Here is an 18397-nt window from a genome sequence, read left to right as displayed (position 1 = left end):
TCAGGACAACCCAAACTCTCAGGTTTCCTCTCCCGCATTGCCTTGCATCACATGCCAAAATCTTTTTCTAGGACAGAGCTTCTTCCTAGCATAGAGATTTAGCAGACAATTACTTTGGCCAAGGAGGAATGATTATGGCTTCATCTGATCTCTCCATATTTCAGGAATGTGTATGGTTTGACCTTGGATGTGGATAGCATAGTTCTTCTTCTTTTTCCTCCTAGTTTGTTCTAAATATTCAGTACTAACTTAAAATACAGCATATATTAAACTATATTATGTCCAAAATTTGTGGTTGGATAACAAGCAGAAAATGGATACATCATCTTTACCTGTCAGACCATATAGTCTGCAGTCCCATTACTAGTTTCAGTGTAATCACCACTGCCTTCATGCAATGGCCTGCAAAGTAGAAAGCAAATTTTCAGCATGGCAAAGAGCACAGTGCAACCAGGGAAAATGGTGGTTCTGCTCCCTCTGCAGGGTTGTGTCTCCAGCTGCAGGCTCTTCTCTTTCAGAAGCCAGAAGCCATGTGGTGGGCATGGGGGAATCTGCAGACCCCTTTGGAGAGAGCAGTTAGTTCAGCTTTGAGCAGAGGCATATGCTGCTGTTTTCACCTCGTGGCAGCACCCGCTATAGATAAGGGGAAAGCTGAATCCATTGCACAGGCTTCAGGTTGAGCCCAGTACCCACATTGCACACAGATTACCCCTTAGGTCATCCATCTTGTTCTCCAGAACTCCTATGAAAAAAATCCTCACTGATATTTCCCTTCCAGCTAAATGTCTGTTCCCTCTTGTCTATCTCTTCATTCTTTCCTTCATAGTATTTATTCCTTTCCTTGTTTCCCTCTTTGAATTATTTACCTTCTTTTACCAGATCTCTCTCCACATGTGAATGTCTGTGTGCACAGATGGGGTTTCTAGGACAGTCAGTATATAATTTCCCACAAACAGTGTTATTTAAAAACAAACTTGATCATCTCAATCAAAAGGGTAAAAAGGTTTAACTGATTATTTTTTTCACCCTTAAAACTAGTTCACCAGTAAAAGTTGATATGTCTGATGAGAAGCAGATCAATTCCCTCCCTTTTGTTGATAATTTTATTTTGCCGATATATCCCTATTGGTAGTGAGGTGTGCACATCATTCTTGTTTTCTTACATGGACATTTGTCAGCAAATTTTATGCCCAGATGTCAACTAAAATTCTTGTCATTAAATAATGAGTTAAATTTAGTTGAAAATACTACACCTGCTCAGAGTCCTCTATTTTTATTTCTTCACAATTACTTTTATGGTTTTAAACGGTGTGTCTGTCTCCTCACAGTATGTAAAAGGTCTATACAGATGGAAGGTAGCGGCTATAAAAGGAAAGCTACTGTTAGGGTAGAGGTAGATGTATTGAAATAAATAGATGAAAAGTAGCAATTCTAATTTTACTTCTTAACAGTAGCCAGTGAAATTCTACAACACTGTGGGTCTTCTTAAAGTTATGTGCTTCTTAAAGACTTCTTACATAGTGTCATTTTACTGTCAAACTTGATTTATTGCTTCTTCCTCTCATGTCCAAAATAGGTAAGCATTCTTTCATCAGTTGTATATACACCATCCCTGTGCAGCAAGATGCTAATTCTTTAGTGCTTCCTACTCCTTTTAATAAGGACTAACTTCTTGATTCCTAGCTGTGGATAACTAGTCAAGCTTGGTGTTGTCTTTGATTGCAAACATTTTGATTTTGAGTGACACGCCGATATAAACACATTTGCCTTAGCTGATTTGCAAGAAATTTTAGAGAAGTGGTAAGACTACTGCTATGCTTTCAGGAGGAAAAAAAGACAGCCTTCCATTATTAATGATTTTTTTTAAAGCTTTTACTCATGTCTTAGAGATGAACTTTCAGAGATTTGCAGTAACTCTGACCACAAAATGGAATGGAAGAACAATTAAAATAAATGTTGTTTCTGAACATATACTTTGTGTTTTAAAAAGGTGTCTCATAAAAATTGTTGGCTCATGTAGCTGTCAGTTCAGCTGACCAACCTGACTGTAGCCCTGCCCCATGGTCCCTCTGCTTAGACGTATGCATTTCAAGCACACGGTAATATGTAACTCATAGGTGCATAAAATCGTAATAGAGCATTTCATCACTTCTCAATAAGGGTAAGTGCATGCTGCCTGAATGGCTAACCATTTGAAACATTGAACACAAGACATTTGACACTAATTTTACTGGTCAAATCCTCCCCTGAAAGAAGTCTGCTTGACAAGCCATTCACGCGGTACCTTTTGCAGAGAGAGCCTGGCTTGATGGGTCGTCGCGTAAGCTGCTTGACATTTGTCCCCAGTCAGACCGGATGCCACATGAAAAATTTACTCAGGCACGGGGCTCCCAGGAATAAACATTTCTCTGGTGTTGCTCGCCGGGGACTCGGCAAGGTGAGCGGAACTCCAGCTTGTCACGGATGCTCTGTTCTGACAAACATAAGTAGATGCTAATGGCTAAATCGTGACAGAATAAAGTCCCACAACCATATGGCTAATTGCCACAACAATATCTTCAGTGTTATTAATCAAGTTTTCATAGTGTGCCATGATAATTGGAATAATTAGAACCAGCATAGGCATTGCTTGCCTCTGCCGCACATACTGCAGACAGGGACCTGCAGGAACAACCGCAATTGCACTTTCTGTGCAGCGTTGTTAAGTTCTTTCCTTTCCAGCAAATACTGTGCTTAATTAATGAATTAGCTGTTTGCCACCAGAGTATTTTATTGCTAGCAGGGCTTCTGCAGGGCCACATAGGTAACTAAATGAGACCGCTACGCCCTTGCGCGTTTGAAAAGATGAGGTATTCCCATAAGGCTGCCGCTACACAGCACAAAACTTCACCAGTTTGTTTCACAAAAGTTGAAGTTGCTATTCTTGTAACTAACATGTAAAACAACTTTTTTAAAGGATATACAGAAAGGATAAAACACCTTCAAAGTGTGCAATTTTGTGCTAAACAATTTAAATGAAAGCAAGACTCTGGATAACAGTGGTGCAATTAACTTGGCAGGCAAAAGAAGTTAACTCTTTATTTGCCTTACCCTGCTTGGTAATGGAATTGGGCTGCAAACTTACATTCCACCTTTGAACTAAGGTTATAAATAAAGTGATAATTCTAACACAGTTATTTACACTAAGCAGCTAAATCATTTTGTGTGCTACCTGTTACAACCGCCTCACTTGATTCTTATGTTTATGTTATGTAAGACAGCAGGGAGGAAGCGCTTGTGTTTCCTCGATGCACACATACCAACATGTAGTTGACTGGTCACTAAAACTGGGAGATTGATGATGATGACTCCCTTCACTGGATGTATGAAGGCATTTAGCCAGACTAATAGATTGAAATGGACTGCTGCATGTATGGCCTCTGAACAGCTTCTTAATTTAGTTGTAGAGCGTACAATAGATGTAATATTGAATTCAGTGATGATATAAATCTTCTCATTTTAAAAAATAAATAAATATATTTTCTGGAGTGGAGAGCCATGAAGAGATTTTAAAACATTACATACTAAATTATAAAGAGGTTTTCAGAAATAGGCTCTGGGTTCAGGTGGTAGGTAGGAATTCTGTCCTTTTTAGGTTTATTGCTGTTTAATTTTGACTTGCAAGAGGAAAGCACCTAATGGGGTTTTCAGTTTGTTTCAGTGTCCTATTATCTCTACACATTTTTCTTGCCACTTCATTGTCAAGGAATTTATTTATCTGGGGTGATCTTACTTGTGTTCATATTCAGCATAATTAATAGGAATTTTCCAAATACTAAAATAAGGCTTCTGCAAAAGGTGTGTATAGTAAGATTTTGTTGGTGTTAATAAAGTCTTCATTACTGGTGCCTGTTTTATTCTGAGCACGGCTGCCAAATAGCTTAATAAGTTTTTTGTTTTCTTCATATCAAAGTATCAGTTTCAATTTTTTCTGCTTTAAACCCAACTGAAAGATTATCGCTTTGTAAAGGCCATGTCCTTTTACTTCAGGTATATTTGATGTATATTTATGCAGTTTTATGAGATAAAGGAGGCAATCTGATATATAATTTAATTAGCTTAAAGTTGCCATTTTACTTTATAATGCATATCCTTGAGTATATTGCCATCCTTAATTTTACTATGAAAACCTGAAACTGTCTTCAATATCAAATAAATTCTGTTTAATACCAGAAAAAAACTGTGGTAGAGAAATGGGTTTAGAAAGAAAAAGGACTAACCTAGTGGTACAGCCGCAGAAGGCATGTTACCTTGTTGGTTTGAATACAGTGTTTTCCAGTTACAATTCCATTACTGGACATAGGCAGATAGCTTTTGAAGAATTAAAAAAAAAGTTGAATCTGAAATTTTGACTAGGTTTTATTTAGCATACCAGGGAAAAAAAATAATAAATTGTCTTAACATTTCAATACAAAGTAACAGAAAGATGGCTTAAATGCAGATTTTTTTATGGACAGAAAAGGCATTTTAGACATAGGGAAGTAGAATATAAGTTTAATAATGTTTTATCAGTTCTTGTTTGTTTACATTAGAGCTATTACCAAAATAATATCTCTCCATTTTATTTTGACATGCATGTCTTTTTGATTAAGTCTTGGCCAGGTGGATTCTACAGAGCAATGTAGTACCTCTGTAGAAAGATTTAACAATAAGGACAGGAAAATGTTACAGATTCCTCTCTTAAAGACAGATTATACAAAAAGATCAGTTTATCCTTTAAACCTACTGTGTGTATCTTGAATCAATGGATAAAGCTATCAGCAAATTTATTTTATCATCTTAAGAACTGTGCTTTAATTGCAGCACTGAGAGTTGTTTTCTAATATCATTTCTCCACTTTAAAACCAAATTTAATCATTGCCGTTTAAAGATGGAAAAGTTGGGGGGTGGAGTTCCTAATTGCTAATAGCTGATATCAGTAGGAACTTCACTAATTTAGAAGTGCCTCTTTTGTTTCAATGGGTTTATTGCAGTGAACAGTGTTTAAAATCATTCACCTGTAATTATTTTTGTTAAAAACATAAAATGTTTTGCCACTCTGCAGTGATTTTCAAAACAAAATGCACATGCATCATCAGTATTTAAGACTATAGCTTCTAATTACATAGAGGCAAAGAGTGGTAAGAATTCAGTAAGCACACCTTTAAGGTCTTAAATTTTTCTCTTATAAATGTAGATATTGGTCATTAAATTAGGGGTTTAGATATGTATCAGAGATGACGTCCTGTACTCCTTGCACTTAAGAAGTGCTTATCATTGACTTCAAAGTTTTCTTTCCAGTAGAATGTAGCAGTTCCCCTCTGGTTCTTCTGGAGTTATCACCATAATTTTACCACACTGAACTTTGGTTTTTAAGTCTGAATATTGCCTGAGCTTTTGAAATTTAGTTGTTTTGTAGAAACACAGCAATGTTCTTCAGTAATTTTCCTTTGAATAAAAGTATAGTTTAGGCCAGATAATTTCTAAATGAGTCATAGTATAACAGTTGGACCCTTCATGTTGTTACCTCTGTATTTTGACCAGCATTTAAAAAATGAGTGCCTCAGCCTTGATCTGTGATATTTGTTGTCAACTTAAAGCACCTGTATTTAAAATCTTGACAGATGTCTTGAACTTCTGTCCCTTAAAGTTTCAGCAGTGGCTGAAAACTGTGTTAGGTATTTCATTATGATCCTTCTTTCTGTAGGTAACTACTGGAGTACAACAGTTTTATCCACCGTTCACAATAATGAATGGTCAGTAAATTGTTACAGTCCAGTAACTGAATGTTGTATTTACTGCAAACACAAGCTAGCAATGTCAATACAGTCCTTGTAATAGCTGTTAATTACTAACACTTTATAGAGCTTTGTGTATATGAAATAATAAAATTGAAGTATTTTAACTGTTAATGTTTAGGAGGGATGGAAATGAAACTGAACAGTGTACTTTTCTCCCACTGCAGAGAGTTTCTTTAAATGCTACATTCAGTGCAAGTCTCCCATCACTTAAGACTTACATTACAATATGAATTTCCACTGAAAGGTCCAGTTTCGCCATCTTTTCTGCTGAAAATATGGAAAACTTGTTTGTATTTTCTCCTCTAAACACATTTGAGTTCTTTGCTCTGGTTTTGAAGTTTCTAGTGTTACTGAAAAGCCAGTTGCAGGCTGCATCTAATACTTAGCAAATCCATTTTCAAATCCATTTTTGAATGAGTTGAACAGACTCATTCGAGAGGGTTTTTTTTAATCTTTCCTGTTCTGCATGCTTACAGTCTTGTAGTATCTAAAAACCAAAATAGCCTCTGAAAATGTTAGAGTGATGAAGTGGAAAGGGGAAGTGTCTGTAATCTAACCAAGCCAGTACAGCAAGCTAAAACTGATGGAGTTCGGCACTGATAATGAAAACATTCATTGTGTCTTACAATGTATTATTGCATAATTACTGTTACAAATAAACTTAGATTCAGGCTTTTCCAGAAATAGATTATTGCAAAATCAGAACAGTACCACAAGATTATACAGGTTTATAAATTTAATTGTTCTGAATGCCTGCTTTGATAGGACTTCATCAAATAATCACTGAATCAGATCCAATCATACATGATAGCACTCCAAGAATTTTGTAGTGACATCTGAATGTTACGGATTTGAGTATGGAAGACCACCACATCTTCAGGCTATTTTCTCCAGTGGTTTTATTGTAGAGCTAAAACTATACATTACTGCTCTGAAGATGGCAGTGACACCTTCTTCATTAAGCGCATTCCTGCAAGTGAGTATATTACAATTGGTCTGGCTTAAGACAGCTGTAAGTGCTTTTGCAAAGGGTAAATTACAGTAAGGAGAGATAATTATTAGGAATTCATTTTTTTGATAAAGAAAAACCTTTAATAAGGAAATGGATAGAGTCTTCCAAAAATTGAAAGAATTTTTCTTAAATGCAAAACTAAGTAATCTTTGCCAGTAATTTTACAGAAACCAAATGGGAAAGGAAATAATCCACATAACAATTAGATGCTCATGTCATTTATTTGTAAAAATTAAATTAAAAGTATTTATTTTAAGGAGATTGCGAGTCTGTGTTTGATAAGGTAATTACTATAAAAAATTGTCAGGATATGTTGAGCAGCAGGAGGTTTTAATAGGACAAATCAAAACCTTTTTCCTCAGTGGAAAGAAGCCAACAAAGTAAACTATGTACAGTAGTTTTGTTTATCGCTTAGCCTAAATTTGAGTAGATTTATGAGTATTTATTGTTATTTGATTTTAAATACTTCTTTTCTGTGGGAAAAACTATGGTAGAGTTTGAAACCCATATGGTCCATAATGTAAATTTGTAGTTTCATTTTTGTTTTAATTCATTTCAAACACTGTAATTTTTATCTTTGCATAAGGCCCCAGTGTCTAAGCTGTGGAACAGAAAGTCTGTGGATCTTATCGTAGTTTTTAAAGTTGAGGGGGTTTTAATATAACTGTTATAACCCCTCAATTAATGGATGTGACCACAAACCAAACAGAATTTGAACAAGAAAAAATCAAAAAGCAATAGCCTACCTTCTGTCCCCCCCAGCAGTAGAGCCAGTAGAGCTTCATGCAACCAGTACAGTAGAAGCTGGATGAAATGAACAACCTGCATGGGAGTGCAGGACATTACAGTCCCATCTAAATCACAGTCACACTAAAGCATGTATATCATTCTCTGGCAGAATAGTAGTCCACATGCAAACCTGAAATTGCTTAAATGAGTAAGGCAGGTGTGTGCGCACACAGAAGAAGAATCTTTTATATATACTTTCTATTATCTCTGAGCCTAAGGAGAGGCTGAATGATTTGTTAGATGCTGGCAGACACTTCCTCCTTATCACACACATTTTTATACAATCAACATACAGTGCTTGGGATGATGTGGTAGAAATCTATAATCTTTAAATGTTTTACAGCCTAAGGAAAATCTGGTCATCTTGTCTGCCTTCTCAAATGACAAAGACCACGTAGTTTTATCTAGTATATCCAGAATTAACATTTGAATTTATGGTTGAAGTAAACATGTCTTTTAGCAAGATGTCTGTTTTCATTCCCTTCACAAGTTAAGTAGATTAAGGCAAAAAATGGAACATATGCTGTAACAATATCTCACTGTACATCCTTTACGTGTGGTGTGCATATGAGGGTATGCTGTGTGTAAAATTCTCAACATTTAGATTGAACACATCAGAGGTTTCTATAAATCCCTGAAAGTCTGAAAAGCTTCCCACATAACTTCTACCAGTTTTTTGGCTTTGTTGGGATTTCACATGCTTCTTTCTGTGCTGACAAAAAAAAAAAACAAAAAAAAAACAGGATTTTAATGAGGTTTTGTTTATTTTAGAAATGTCATTTTCTTGATTGTTACACTTAGCTTTTTTTTTGCCTTTCTTCTCATCTCTGATCATTAAGTTTCTCACATACCATGAGCAGTACTGCCCTTCCACAAGACCCTCGTAGAAGAGTGGCTGAAAGAACAATTTGTGTTTATACTTTGGGCATGTTTTCTTCGCTGTATTGTATCATTTGAAGGTTTTGTTAATCTCTTTGGGACTTTCAGTACAAAATCCCTGAACTGTATAAAGCCACGAGAGTTTTAATCAAACCGAGGTTTATGAAGAAAGGAGACAGAACACTGGAGAAACGGACTATGCAACAGGTCTAAACTGAAACGTTGCTTAAGCCTGTCTTAATTGGTCTCCTTCATGTCATTAAAGGAAAGTAAACTACCTTACAAATCCTCTGACTGAATTTGCATGTCTCCCCTCCGACTGCCTCTGGCAACTACAAATCTGGGAGAGTTTCTGGTGTCAGATGTCTTCTTTTGAGGATGCTTCTGCTGTGTATTTACACTTACCTCTGCTCTTCCTTCTCATCCATGCAAGTGTTGACAAGTGCTACCATGGGAGCAGTAGCCCCCATGTTAGCCCTGCCTGCTGCTCGGTACCTGTGCAGCGCAGCCACAGAGATACACAACCTTCAGCTGCAGCCTGCCCAGTGTCCTTGGGTTGGAAACACAGATACCTGAAATGGTAGTACAGGCATCACTGCTGCCCAGAGTAGTTCTTACTGTCAGGCATTGAACTATGTAATTATCTTCCACATAGCTTTAAGTTCACTGGCAAGTGTTAAACAAATGTCGCTGCTCATCCTTTTTTGGTGTCTCATTTTTGAACAAGCAGATCACAGCTCAAGTCTGTCTACCCTTTCTCCTAAATTATTGACCATGACTTTACATAGTAAATTGCACTGGCTACAAATGTTTGCTTAAACATAATTCATGACAGAGTTAAAGAGACAGAGCTTACATATCATTTTCTCAGTCAGTAAACAACTGATGTTAATTTTGGCATTTCTCAGTTTCCGAGTGCTTAGTTTTCAGAAGATAGTGTTCCTTTCAATAGTTGCAGTCTATTTAAATAATTTTCTTATTAAAAAAAAAAAAACACAAAAAGAAACCCAACAAAACTTGCACTGAAAATGAAATTACATCCTGCAAAATCCTCCTGACCCTCTCTTTCTCTGGAAGACTACCACTAATTTACAAGCATTGGAGACTAGCTGAACAGCCTCCCCCACATCACATCCAAGTTTCACCAGCCAGTGCAGGTGGATGATAGGCACCTTTGCCATTTCCCACACAGGAAGGAGGATGCAGCTGGAGTGAAGGATGAGATGGCACTTTTGGGTTGGTGGCAAGATTGAGGACGAAACAGAACATACACTGGGGAAATCAGCACTCTGCTGTGTTTAGGTCAACCAAAGAATTATCACAAAGTTTCAGAGACCTTGTTTTTTTGATTCTAGATCTTCATAATGAAATCCTTGGGGAAGCACGAGCCGAATTTTTTTAACATTGTTTAATTAATAGTATCAATGAATAAAAAAAATCAGTCCTTAAGAAGATGCTTGGAGTGGGCATTTTATTGAAGATTAAGTGCAGCAAAAGTATAAATGGCTGAAAACAGGCACTTCCAGTAGAATTTCTAAGCAGCTGGTTGACAAGCTGTAGGTCCTAGGTTTAGTCATTTAGAGGTATCTTCAGAGTCATGCTTTTCCTTTCTTGGTGTTACAGCTTTTCTTATCCTTGCTGATTTCATTGTGTTGTTTCATCCTCATAAGCACTCCTAAATGGTTTGTGTCACCTCATCTGTAACCATTTCTTAGGCTTATTTAATGTTTTTAAAGGAATTCTCTGCCTTCCAAGAAGACAGAGAAGGTAAGCAGCTAAATATATGTAACACATAACAGGTTGATTTTATTGATACTTGGAGAATTGTCCTGTAAATCTCAGTCAAAAATGGTTGTGGTTTTACTTAAAACTGGTAAGACTGGATCATTGCCTTATTTAATGGCTTTACTAGAGCACAGTTTTCTCCTGCTTTTCCTATATTGTAAGGTCATTAATGAATCATTATCTATTGCTAGTAATTTCTGATCTCTTGAGAATATTGGTTTAATTATATAGGAATCACAAGTGGAAGATGCAGTTACATATTCTACAATGTATGTAGTATCTTGGTGTATTATGGCTTTAAAGAATCTGTATTCCTTCTTTTTTGTAGATTTTAATTGCTAAGTATGCCTAGTAAAATATGAATTACTGTATTACTGCATGTGATAAAAGGTATACTATTGTGAGTCTCGCAGTCTGCAGGTGTAACAGATGTAAGGCAAGATTAACAGGACAGAACAATAATTAAACCACAGACAGCCATCTCAAAAAAAAATGAAAGAAGAAAAAAGGTGTATCATTTCCAATGCAATTATTAAATGTCTTAAATTCTCTGCAAATATTTATAAAGGCAATAAAAACATGTTAGTTTGAAAGACAGCTTTTCAGCATGGACACCTACTTTAAGGAATTAAGATCCCTTTTTATGAGTATAAAAGCTGAGTGAAGTCCTGCCATATGGCAGCAAGGCGATAGGGTCCTCGGTTTATAGATGCTATGAGCTAAATGCTGCTGAAAAAAGTAAGAGAGCAGTTAGTAGATAGGCATTTACAACAGCATGAATTGCTGACTCCCTCTAAAGAAGGTTCAAATAATTAATGGTAATATTATAGTTGCAAAAGGAAGTCCAGTTGTTCTTCAGCAGTCTACATCTGTGAAGCGTAATACCTCTGGGGACTGAGATTTAATGTTCACAGGAGAAAATATAAAAGCAGGAGAAAAAAAAGGAATGACTTCTGCTTGAGCAGAATAAACCTGCATCTACAAACAATTAACACTACATAATGAAATAGTAAAGGAGCAAAGGAGATTTCTAATAAAAGACTAATAACAAATCCCATTACACCATGGTGTATTTTTTCCCTTGAAGTGTATTAGACTTTTAGCAAGGCTTCTGAACGAGATTTGGGTAGCTGCAAGCAAAGTCAACTCAAATGCTTCAAGCTTAGCTGAAATTTCTTGCCTAACAGTTTGTGCAACTTGAAAGTTGTATTTTTACAGGTGGGAGGGGTTGTTGATGCAAGTAATAGGCTTCACACAGAGTTTGGGTAATGTTTGCGTCACCATGGGATAATATTCTCCTGTAGGCTAGGCACTGTAGGGTAATGTGCCACTATATGGTAAAATCCCTTAGATAGAACAGACATGGTGTAAAATTCACTAGCTAAGCCTTGCTTTTGTGTTAACAGTTCTTCTGATTTCTCTTTCTGAGGCCTGAAAATGAGTCCTCATATGAAAGGGGGTTGATCACAGAGGAGAATACAGAGTTTGTGTTCTGTCATTGCTAATATTGTGACTTTTTTAATTACAATGCCTTTCAAAACCACGTTTTCACTTTTAAAAGAGAACATGCCTTGCAAGGGAAAAAAATGTGTAGTGATCTGCACATGGATGTTTTTGCAGTTTACACATATGGTTCCAGTGGAAGGGGGAATAAAAGTTTAGTGAACAAAACCTTGACTCACAATACAGGCCATTTGAATTTCTTTTATGACAGTCTTCTTTGTACAGATTGTTCCTATCTTAAAAGCTTGTGCACAACTGACTTCTTGGAATTCATTTGTCTAAAAATGAACTTTTATTACTGGAGTCAGGAGAAAAAAAAAACCCAGATGCCTTGAGCCAACAATGAGTTCTGGGACAAAAGTGGTTAAACGTGAATTCTTAGAAGTGAAACTAATCTTGATGAAATTTCTAGTTGCCTTTTTAGAAATTCTTCTGAGTTTTAAAGAATGACTTAATTTGCTTAGCAGAAATTTGCAATCAATCTTTTCTTGCCACTGAATAAACAGATTCCACATGCGTAGTAATTTGCATATCCCAGCTAAAAATGTAATTCATTATTTTTAAGTCCATTTCATAATAACTATTTCAGGATTAATGTTACTAACTATTCTTTAGCTTTTTCAAATGTGACCTTAGATAATCCTGCCTAAAAGGTACAAAGCTAGCAGGTCTGCTCTGGAATAGGAAAGTTTCTTTCTCGAGTTCACCAAGTAAGTCAGTTCAAGAGCTGGAACTGGAAATAAGAAATCTTGAGAAATAATTTTCTTCTACTATCTCAAGCTTCGAGACTCAAGTAAATATTGCATTTAGTAAGACAGATTTTCATATTTTGCTATGTATGAAAACAGCACAGCTATGAACAGGTATGAACTGTATAGTCTACATGCAGGTTACCACTAAATCTGGTAAAGATTTAAATTAGGTTTAATCAAAGTCGCATCCATAGTATATTTTACATAGAGCTGCAAACACTGTTATCAATAACAGAGAGGAAGCCTCTTGAAAGTGAGTGTGACCCAGTCCATCTTAACTGCTGGTTGGCATCTGCCACTGAACTGCCTTCATCTTGACTGGGCTTTTCAGGGCTTCTCAAAAACCACTGGCTTCACCTTCCTGGTTTTGCTGTTCCAGGTTAATTCTTGCGTTAACATTTTCTCCTTTGTGTCTTTGATCCCTATCACATTAAATAGATAAAATAGAGTATATAGGATTGATATGTTTTGTCCTTTGAGGTTTACCACATAACAATATTAGTCAGGTAAGCTTCTATAGTCTGTAATGTATCAATAGACACAGCAACATTTTACAAATACAATTAGTTAAGCGATTATCACAGATCTTTGCATTTGCAAAATTTTCTGGTAAAATGTTTCAGATTGTATCCTGGGATATGTATCTTGACTTTACCAATTGGCAAGACAGAGAAGTACAAATCACCTCTTTTCCTGGTTTTTTTTTTCAGGCGTTGGGTAAGGCTCCTGTTCGGACGTGAATTCCCACTTCAGGACCTTCTGGTTGTCTGGGACGCTCTATTTGCTGACAGTATCACCCTGAATTTAGTTGACTATATTTTTGTAGCCATGTTGTTATATATTAGAGATGCCTGTAAGTATCAGAAATCTTTCGATCTTTTAAAAAAATGCAAACCTATTTTTCAAAGAAAAAGAGGATTTAAGAAATGCTGCATTTCATTGTGACTTTTCTAACATATTGAAAATCATTCCAAATGCTAGGAGAGGACCTGCTTATTATCAGATGCGGTCTGCTGTATTTATGAAACAAATTGTATCTTGGAGTTAAATGCAGGTTTGTTTTCTGAGTAGTTCTGTGTTTTTATATAGAGTTGCAGATTTTATATGCAGCAAGTGATACAGGTATGTATAGAGCTCCACCTTCTGACCAGGCTCATGAATTGAGTTAAGGCTGCCTTTGACACTGGAAATACTTGTATCCAGTTCTGCTGTGACAAATGTGAAAATACACAAGACAATGAGTTATAATTTTCGAAGGCATATCTCAAAGTACATGTAAATGCAGAGATAAGTAAGAATTACAAAATATGTTTATTATGTACACAAGTGGCATCTTTAAAAAGTTATCATTTCATCTTATTTTACTACACCTAAAAGATGTGCAAAGGGGAATTCTTATCAGTTAGTGATGACCAGTAAATATGTTCATGTGGGACAAACAAGAAATCACAAAAATGTGAGAAACCTCATATAATTGTGAATGGGAGAAGGAAGATCTGCAGTGATTGAGACATTTACTTCTGTTGCACCGTATTTTTCATGAAATTCTGTATACAACTTTGCTGCAACAAAGAGTGCGTTTTGCAGCAAGATGTATGTCTGTCATTACATATATGAATTCTGTAGCATGCTGTTCAGAGTTAAATATATGCAATCTGTAAGTTTTAGGTTATAACAGGGTCACATATTTGACACAATTTTGTATTCTAGGACACATGAAGTTTTCAACATCTGTGGTTCCTATTTTAGGGCCCAATCTTGAAAATATAACGTGGATATACTTTACATGTACTGTCGTTCCACTGCCTGCCTTCATGTGTTTTTTTAATGACTTCTAAATAAACATGCATCATATAGAACTACCTTACATCTCTCTCAAAGAAGTGGGCATTTAATTCAGTTTAGAGGTTTCAAAATTAATGCTGCTGTTTCAGGATGATCTAATTCCAGGTCATTATGTTCTGGAATTGAAGTCTGGCTTGTTTATGTGCAGTAACCTGAAATAATATTAATTTTTTTGGAATATAGATGTAGTGCACATGCATGTAAAAATGTTTCTTAGCATCTGTGTTTTATTTTGTGTCATCATTTCCCCTTCAAAAAAATCCCAAACTTTAGAACTGTGTAAGCACCCTCTATGTTTCTGGGAGGGAATGTTGTTCTGGGTTTCTTTTCTTTTGCTTTGTAGTGCTCATGCAGAAGTATCAGTATAAGGTAGCTGAAAATGTGAGCTAAAAATGTGTTCTAGGCATCTGGGCATCTGTGTGAAATCAGTCTCTTTTCTCTGAAATCCCCAGGCTTAGTAAATAGAGTAGTAAATAGCTTTAAAGTGGAGTACATTTGCCCAAATGAGATGCAAAGACATCTCATCAGAACAGCTAATACTTATACTATACTGTAATTGTAATACGTAATATGTTTCTGTAATAAGTAACTTTTTGTTCTATAGTTGGACTTAGTTACCCTAAGCATAATAGAATGGTGAAACAAAATACCCAGTCATAAATACTGTAAAGTTGAATACATTTTCCAAGTCAAACTCAAACTATAATGAATCCCACAGTTCTTGCTTTGATACAAGAAAGCTTTTCTTATATATGTGAAATAGAAAAGTTTTCCATTTTTCCTCATTCTTTTATTGATGATATATGAGCTTTAAATGGAGTTCAAAGTTCTGGGACAATATTTTTTAAAACATTTTCTAATAAATTGAGTTTCTAAAAGCTTCTCTTTATTTGGTGAAAGGAAATGTTAGCTCAAAACATACAATGATGTTAAATAAATTGTCTGGAAATTTTCAGTTTAAAAACTTCAAAACGGTAGGAATAATAACAGAGCTCCTAACATACTATGTTCTAAAAATGTCAAATATAAGCACGGATAATAATACAGTACTGAAAGTATTTGGAAGTTTAAATTTAAATTTTTCAGATTCTTTTATACCAACATATTTGAGGGTGGGGGAGAAGTTGCTGTTTTAGGAATTGATGGGGGTTTTTTTCCGTGTTCTATTATTATGTTCTCAAGGACATGATTTTAAAAGGTATTATTTCTGCTATATTTTTCATTTTATTTTTATTTTAGTTTTGAAATCATGTGTTACTCAGATAATATATTATTTGAAGGGAAGGGAGCATTTAGATGATTGATTATTGTTTATACATTTTAGACATTACAGATACATAATCATGTATTCTGTAATCTATTCTGTAAACTGTTCTGATCAGTTTTACATCTGTATCCAAGCACAGCTTTATTCATGGAGTGATAATCCTCAAAAGCCAAGTGTGGGGTTGTGTACCAAAGTATCTGTGAATTTTAATAAATTATCTTATGGGTTTCTTTGGAAAAAAATCATGTAAAACATCCTTTTTTAATATTTCAAATCAGAAGCATGAATATGTTAGTTCTTCTTCACCAATATGGATGTATATGCAGTTGCTGATGAAATCAGAATAGAGGAGAGGGTGCAGTGCAAAAATACATGTAATTTATATACTTCCCTTTCCTTCAAGAAGAACAAAAATGAAAAAACCTGTAAGACCTTTAAAACTAATGTCACTGTTGCACCAGGAGCTAATTTTGACTGAAGAGTGTTCAAATAAGTATATTTTTATTGTGTTCCCACTTGAAGAACAGCTGTGTTCACAGTAGAAGTTGGATCCAGATGTGACTGTTACCAAGCCACTTAGTGAAGGAAAAGCACAGGTACAGAAGCACCAAGCTTATTACAAGGCAGCTGGCCAAAGTGTAAGATATTTCACCATTGAATTTCACCACCATACAGCTACTGCTGAGAGTAGATAAATTTCTACTGCACAGAATCTCCTTCCAGAAACTTTTTTTCCTATGCTTTATTCTTTATCCTTTTAAATCAAATAGACATATTCAGAGAAGGTGTCTTTGTTTTGGTTTAGTGCTATTTTCTTTATCATTTTTAACAAAACTGCCACTCGGTTGGATTATATTATACACTTTGTTCTGAAGATGCAGGAAGTCCAGACTAGTCCAATCCCATGCCATGGGCAGTGGCATTTCACTACGTCGTTTGAAGATGACTCAAAGCCCCTTACAACCTGACCTTGAACACTTTGAGGGATGCAATATCCACACCTTCTCCGGGCAACCTCTTCCAGTGGCTCACCACCCTCACCTTAAAGAATTTTTCCTTATGTCCAATACAAATCTCCCTCTTTTAGTTTAAAACCATTACCCCTTGTCTCATCATAACAGGGTCTACTAAAATGTTTCTCCCCATCTTTCTTATAAGCCCCCTCTAAGTACTGAAAGGCCACAATAAGGGCTCCCTAGAGCCTTCTCTTCTTCCTGCTGAACAACCCCAACTCTCTCAGCCTTTCCTCACAGGAGAGGTGCTCCATCCCTCTGACCATTTTCACAGCCTCTGGACTTACTCCAGCAGGTCCATGTCATTCTTGTACTGGCGGCCCCAGAGCTGAACACAGGACTGAAGGTGGGGTCTCACGAGAGCAGAGAAGAGGGTCAGAATCACCTCCCTGGACTTGCTGTCTATTCTCCTTTCGATGCAGCCCAGGATATTGTTGGCTTTGTGGGCTGCAGCACACGCTGCCAGCTCATGGGCAGCATACAGATCATTGTGAAACAAAGGGTACCAAGAGGTCTTTCAGCAAAGAGATCCCTTTAACCCAAGGTTCCCCAGCAAATAACACACCGGCGACAATGTTCTTTTCTGTAGATTTCTATGGGAAAAGGGGACAGCTGAATATGCGAGGAAAACCCTAAATATAAAATAAATATAAAATTCAGCAGACCTTCCTCAGTGAAGGTTTTTTAACTTCCTTTGGATAGTAAAGTTTCATTTTTAAGTTTAACTTTTAGGGATTAGAGGGGGCAAAGGTCATTGCCCAACAATTTGATTCCCCCCTCTTCCATTATTTGCTTCACTATTATACATTTCAAAATATTAATAATTAGGGTAGATGTCTTGTGGGTGAAAATACATTTCTTTTGTCAGGAGTCAAGTCTGCACCACTAAAGTAAAATAGCTTTTTAATATTTACTTTATATCTGTGAGACAGTGAAGAGCTCTTCCAGGAAAAATAAAGAAAGAATAATTTTAATCCATTTTACATTGCAGAATAAAACACGTATTGATCTGTTTGAAGTAGAAATGTGTTCATCTCTACTACTTATCGTTTATAAAAGTATTTAGAATTTAGTATCAATTTTCAGTGTTTTTATTTCTTTGGTCAAAAGTCATCATGGTCAGAACTGCAGTACAGTATCTTAAATTTCATTTACGTATGAGAATTTGATTGGGTATGTACGATGTGGTGCTAGTATTATACTCCTCTGAAAGAACACTGATGGAGACTATTGTATTGTGTTCATTATGCCAGCTTTGTGACTTCAGGAAGAAAAAACACGTACCTGGATATGAACAAGAAAAACAAAGGGTAGGGAAAAGAACAGGCAGAACAGATAAAGAATGAGTAGGATAAGTGAGTGCTTTACAAATGAAAGCAGATGTATGAAATTACAAGCTGTCGGATCAGCAACGGAAATGAAGATGATAAAGTGGTTCCCTACACAGATTATAATTATTCATTTTGCCCAGTCCTGCATCTTTTCCCCATAATCCTCTTGTTGAGGGAAAAAAGGTACAGGAGGATATGAGGCTTATTCGCCTGAAAGAAAAAAAGTAAAACGTTTAAATCTTTCTGTCCGCAAAACAGTCCTTTATATTGCCTTTTATTGATTCAAAATAATTTTGTATTTGGAGTGATCCTTTCTGGTGGAGAGGCCTGATTAATTGAAAGTGTTTGCTACTACAGCTGAAGTTATCAGAATAGTAAAGGTTGTTCAAAATTTATTTACAA

General features: G+C 36.0%; 1 protein-coding gene across 6 annotated transcripts in view; it reads left to right on the top strand.

Annotated features, from left to right (window-relative positions):
- Positions 1–18397, top strand: part of TBC1D5 (TBC1 domain family member 5) — a 257561-nt gene that overhangs the window by 157543 nt on the left and 81621 nt on the right. For all 6 annotated transcript variants that reach the window (XM_062602061.1, XM_062602059.1, XM_062602060.1 and 3 more), the window contains one exon: positions 13250–13392. In XM_062602061.1, coding sequence (XP_062458045.1) covers positions 13250–13392 — 143 coding nt within the window. The remainder of the gene's footprint in view (positions 1–13249; positions 13393–18397) is intronic.

The sequence above is a fragment of the Pezoporus occidentalis genome, unplaced genomic scaffold (assembly GCF_034315485.1).
Source record: "Pezoporus occidentalis ecotype Australia unplaced genomic scaffold, CSIRO_AGI_Poc_V1 ctg75, whole genome shotgun sequence".
In the NCBI taxonomy this organism is placed as follows: domain Eukaryota; kingdom Metazoa; phylum Chordata; class Aves; order Psittaciformes; family Psittacidae; genus Pezoporus; species Pezoporus occidentalis.
Note: the sequence above shows the minus strand (reverse complement) of the source record. Positions and strands in the feature narration are given on the sequence as shown.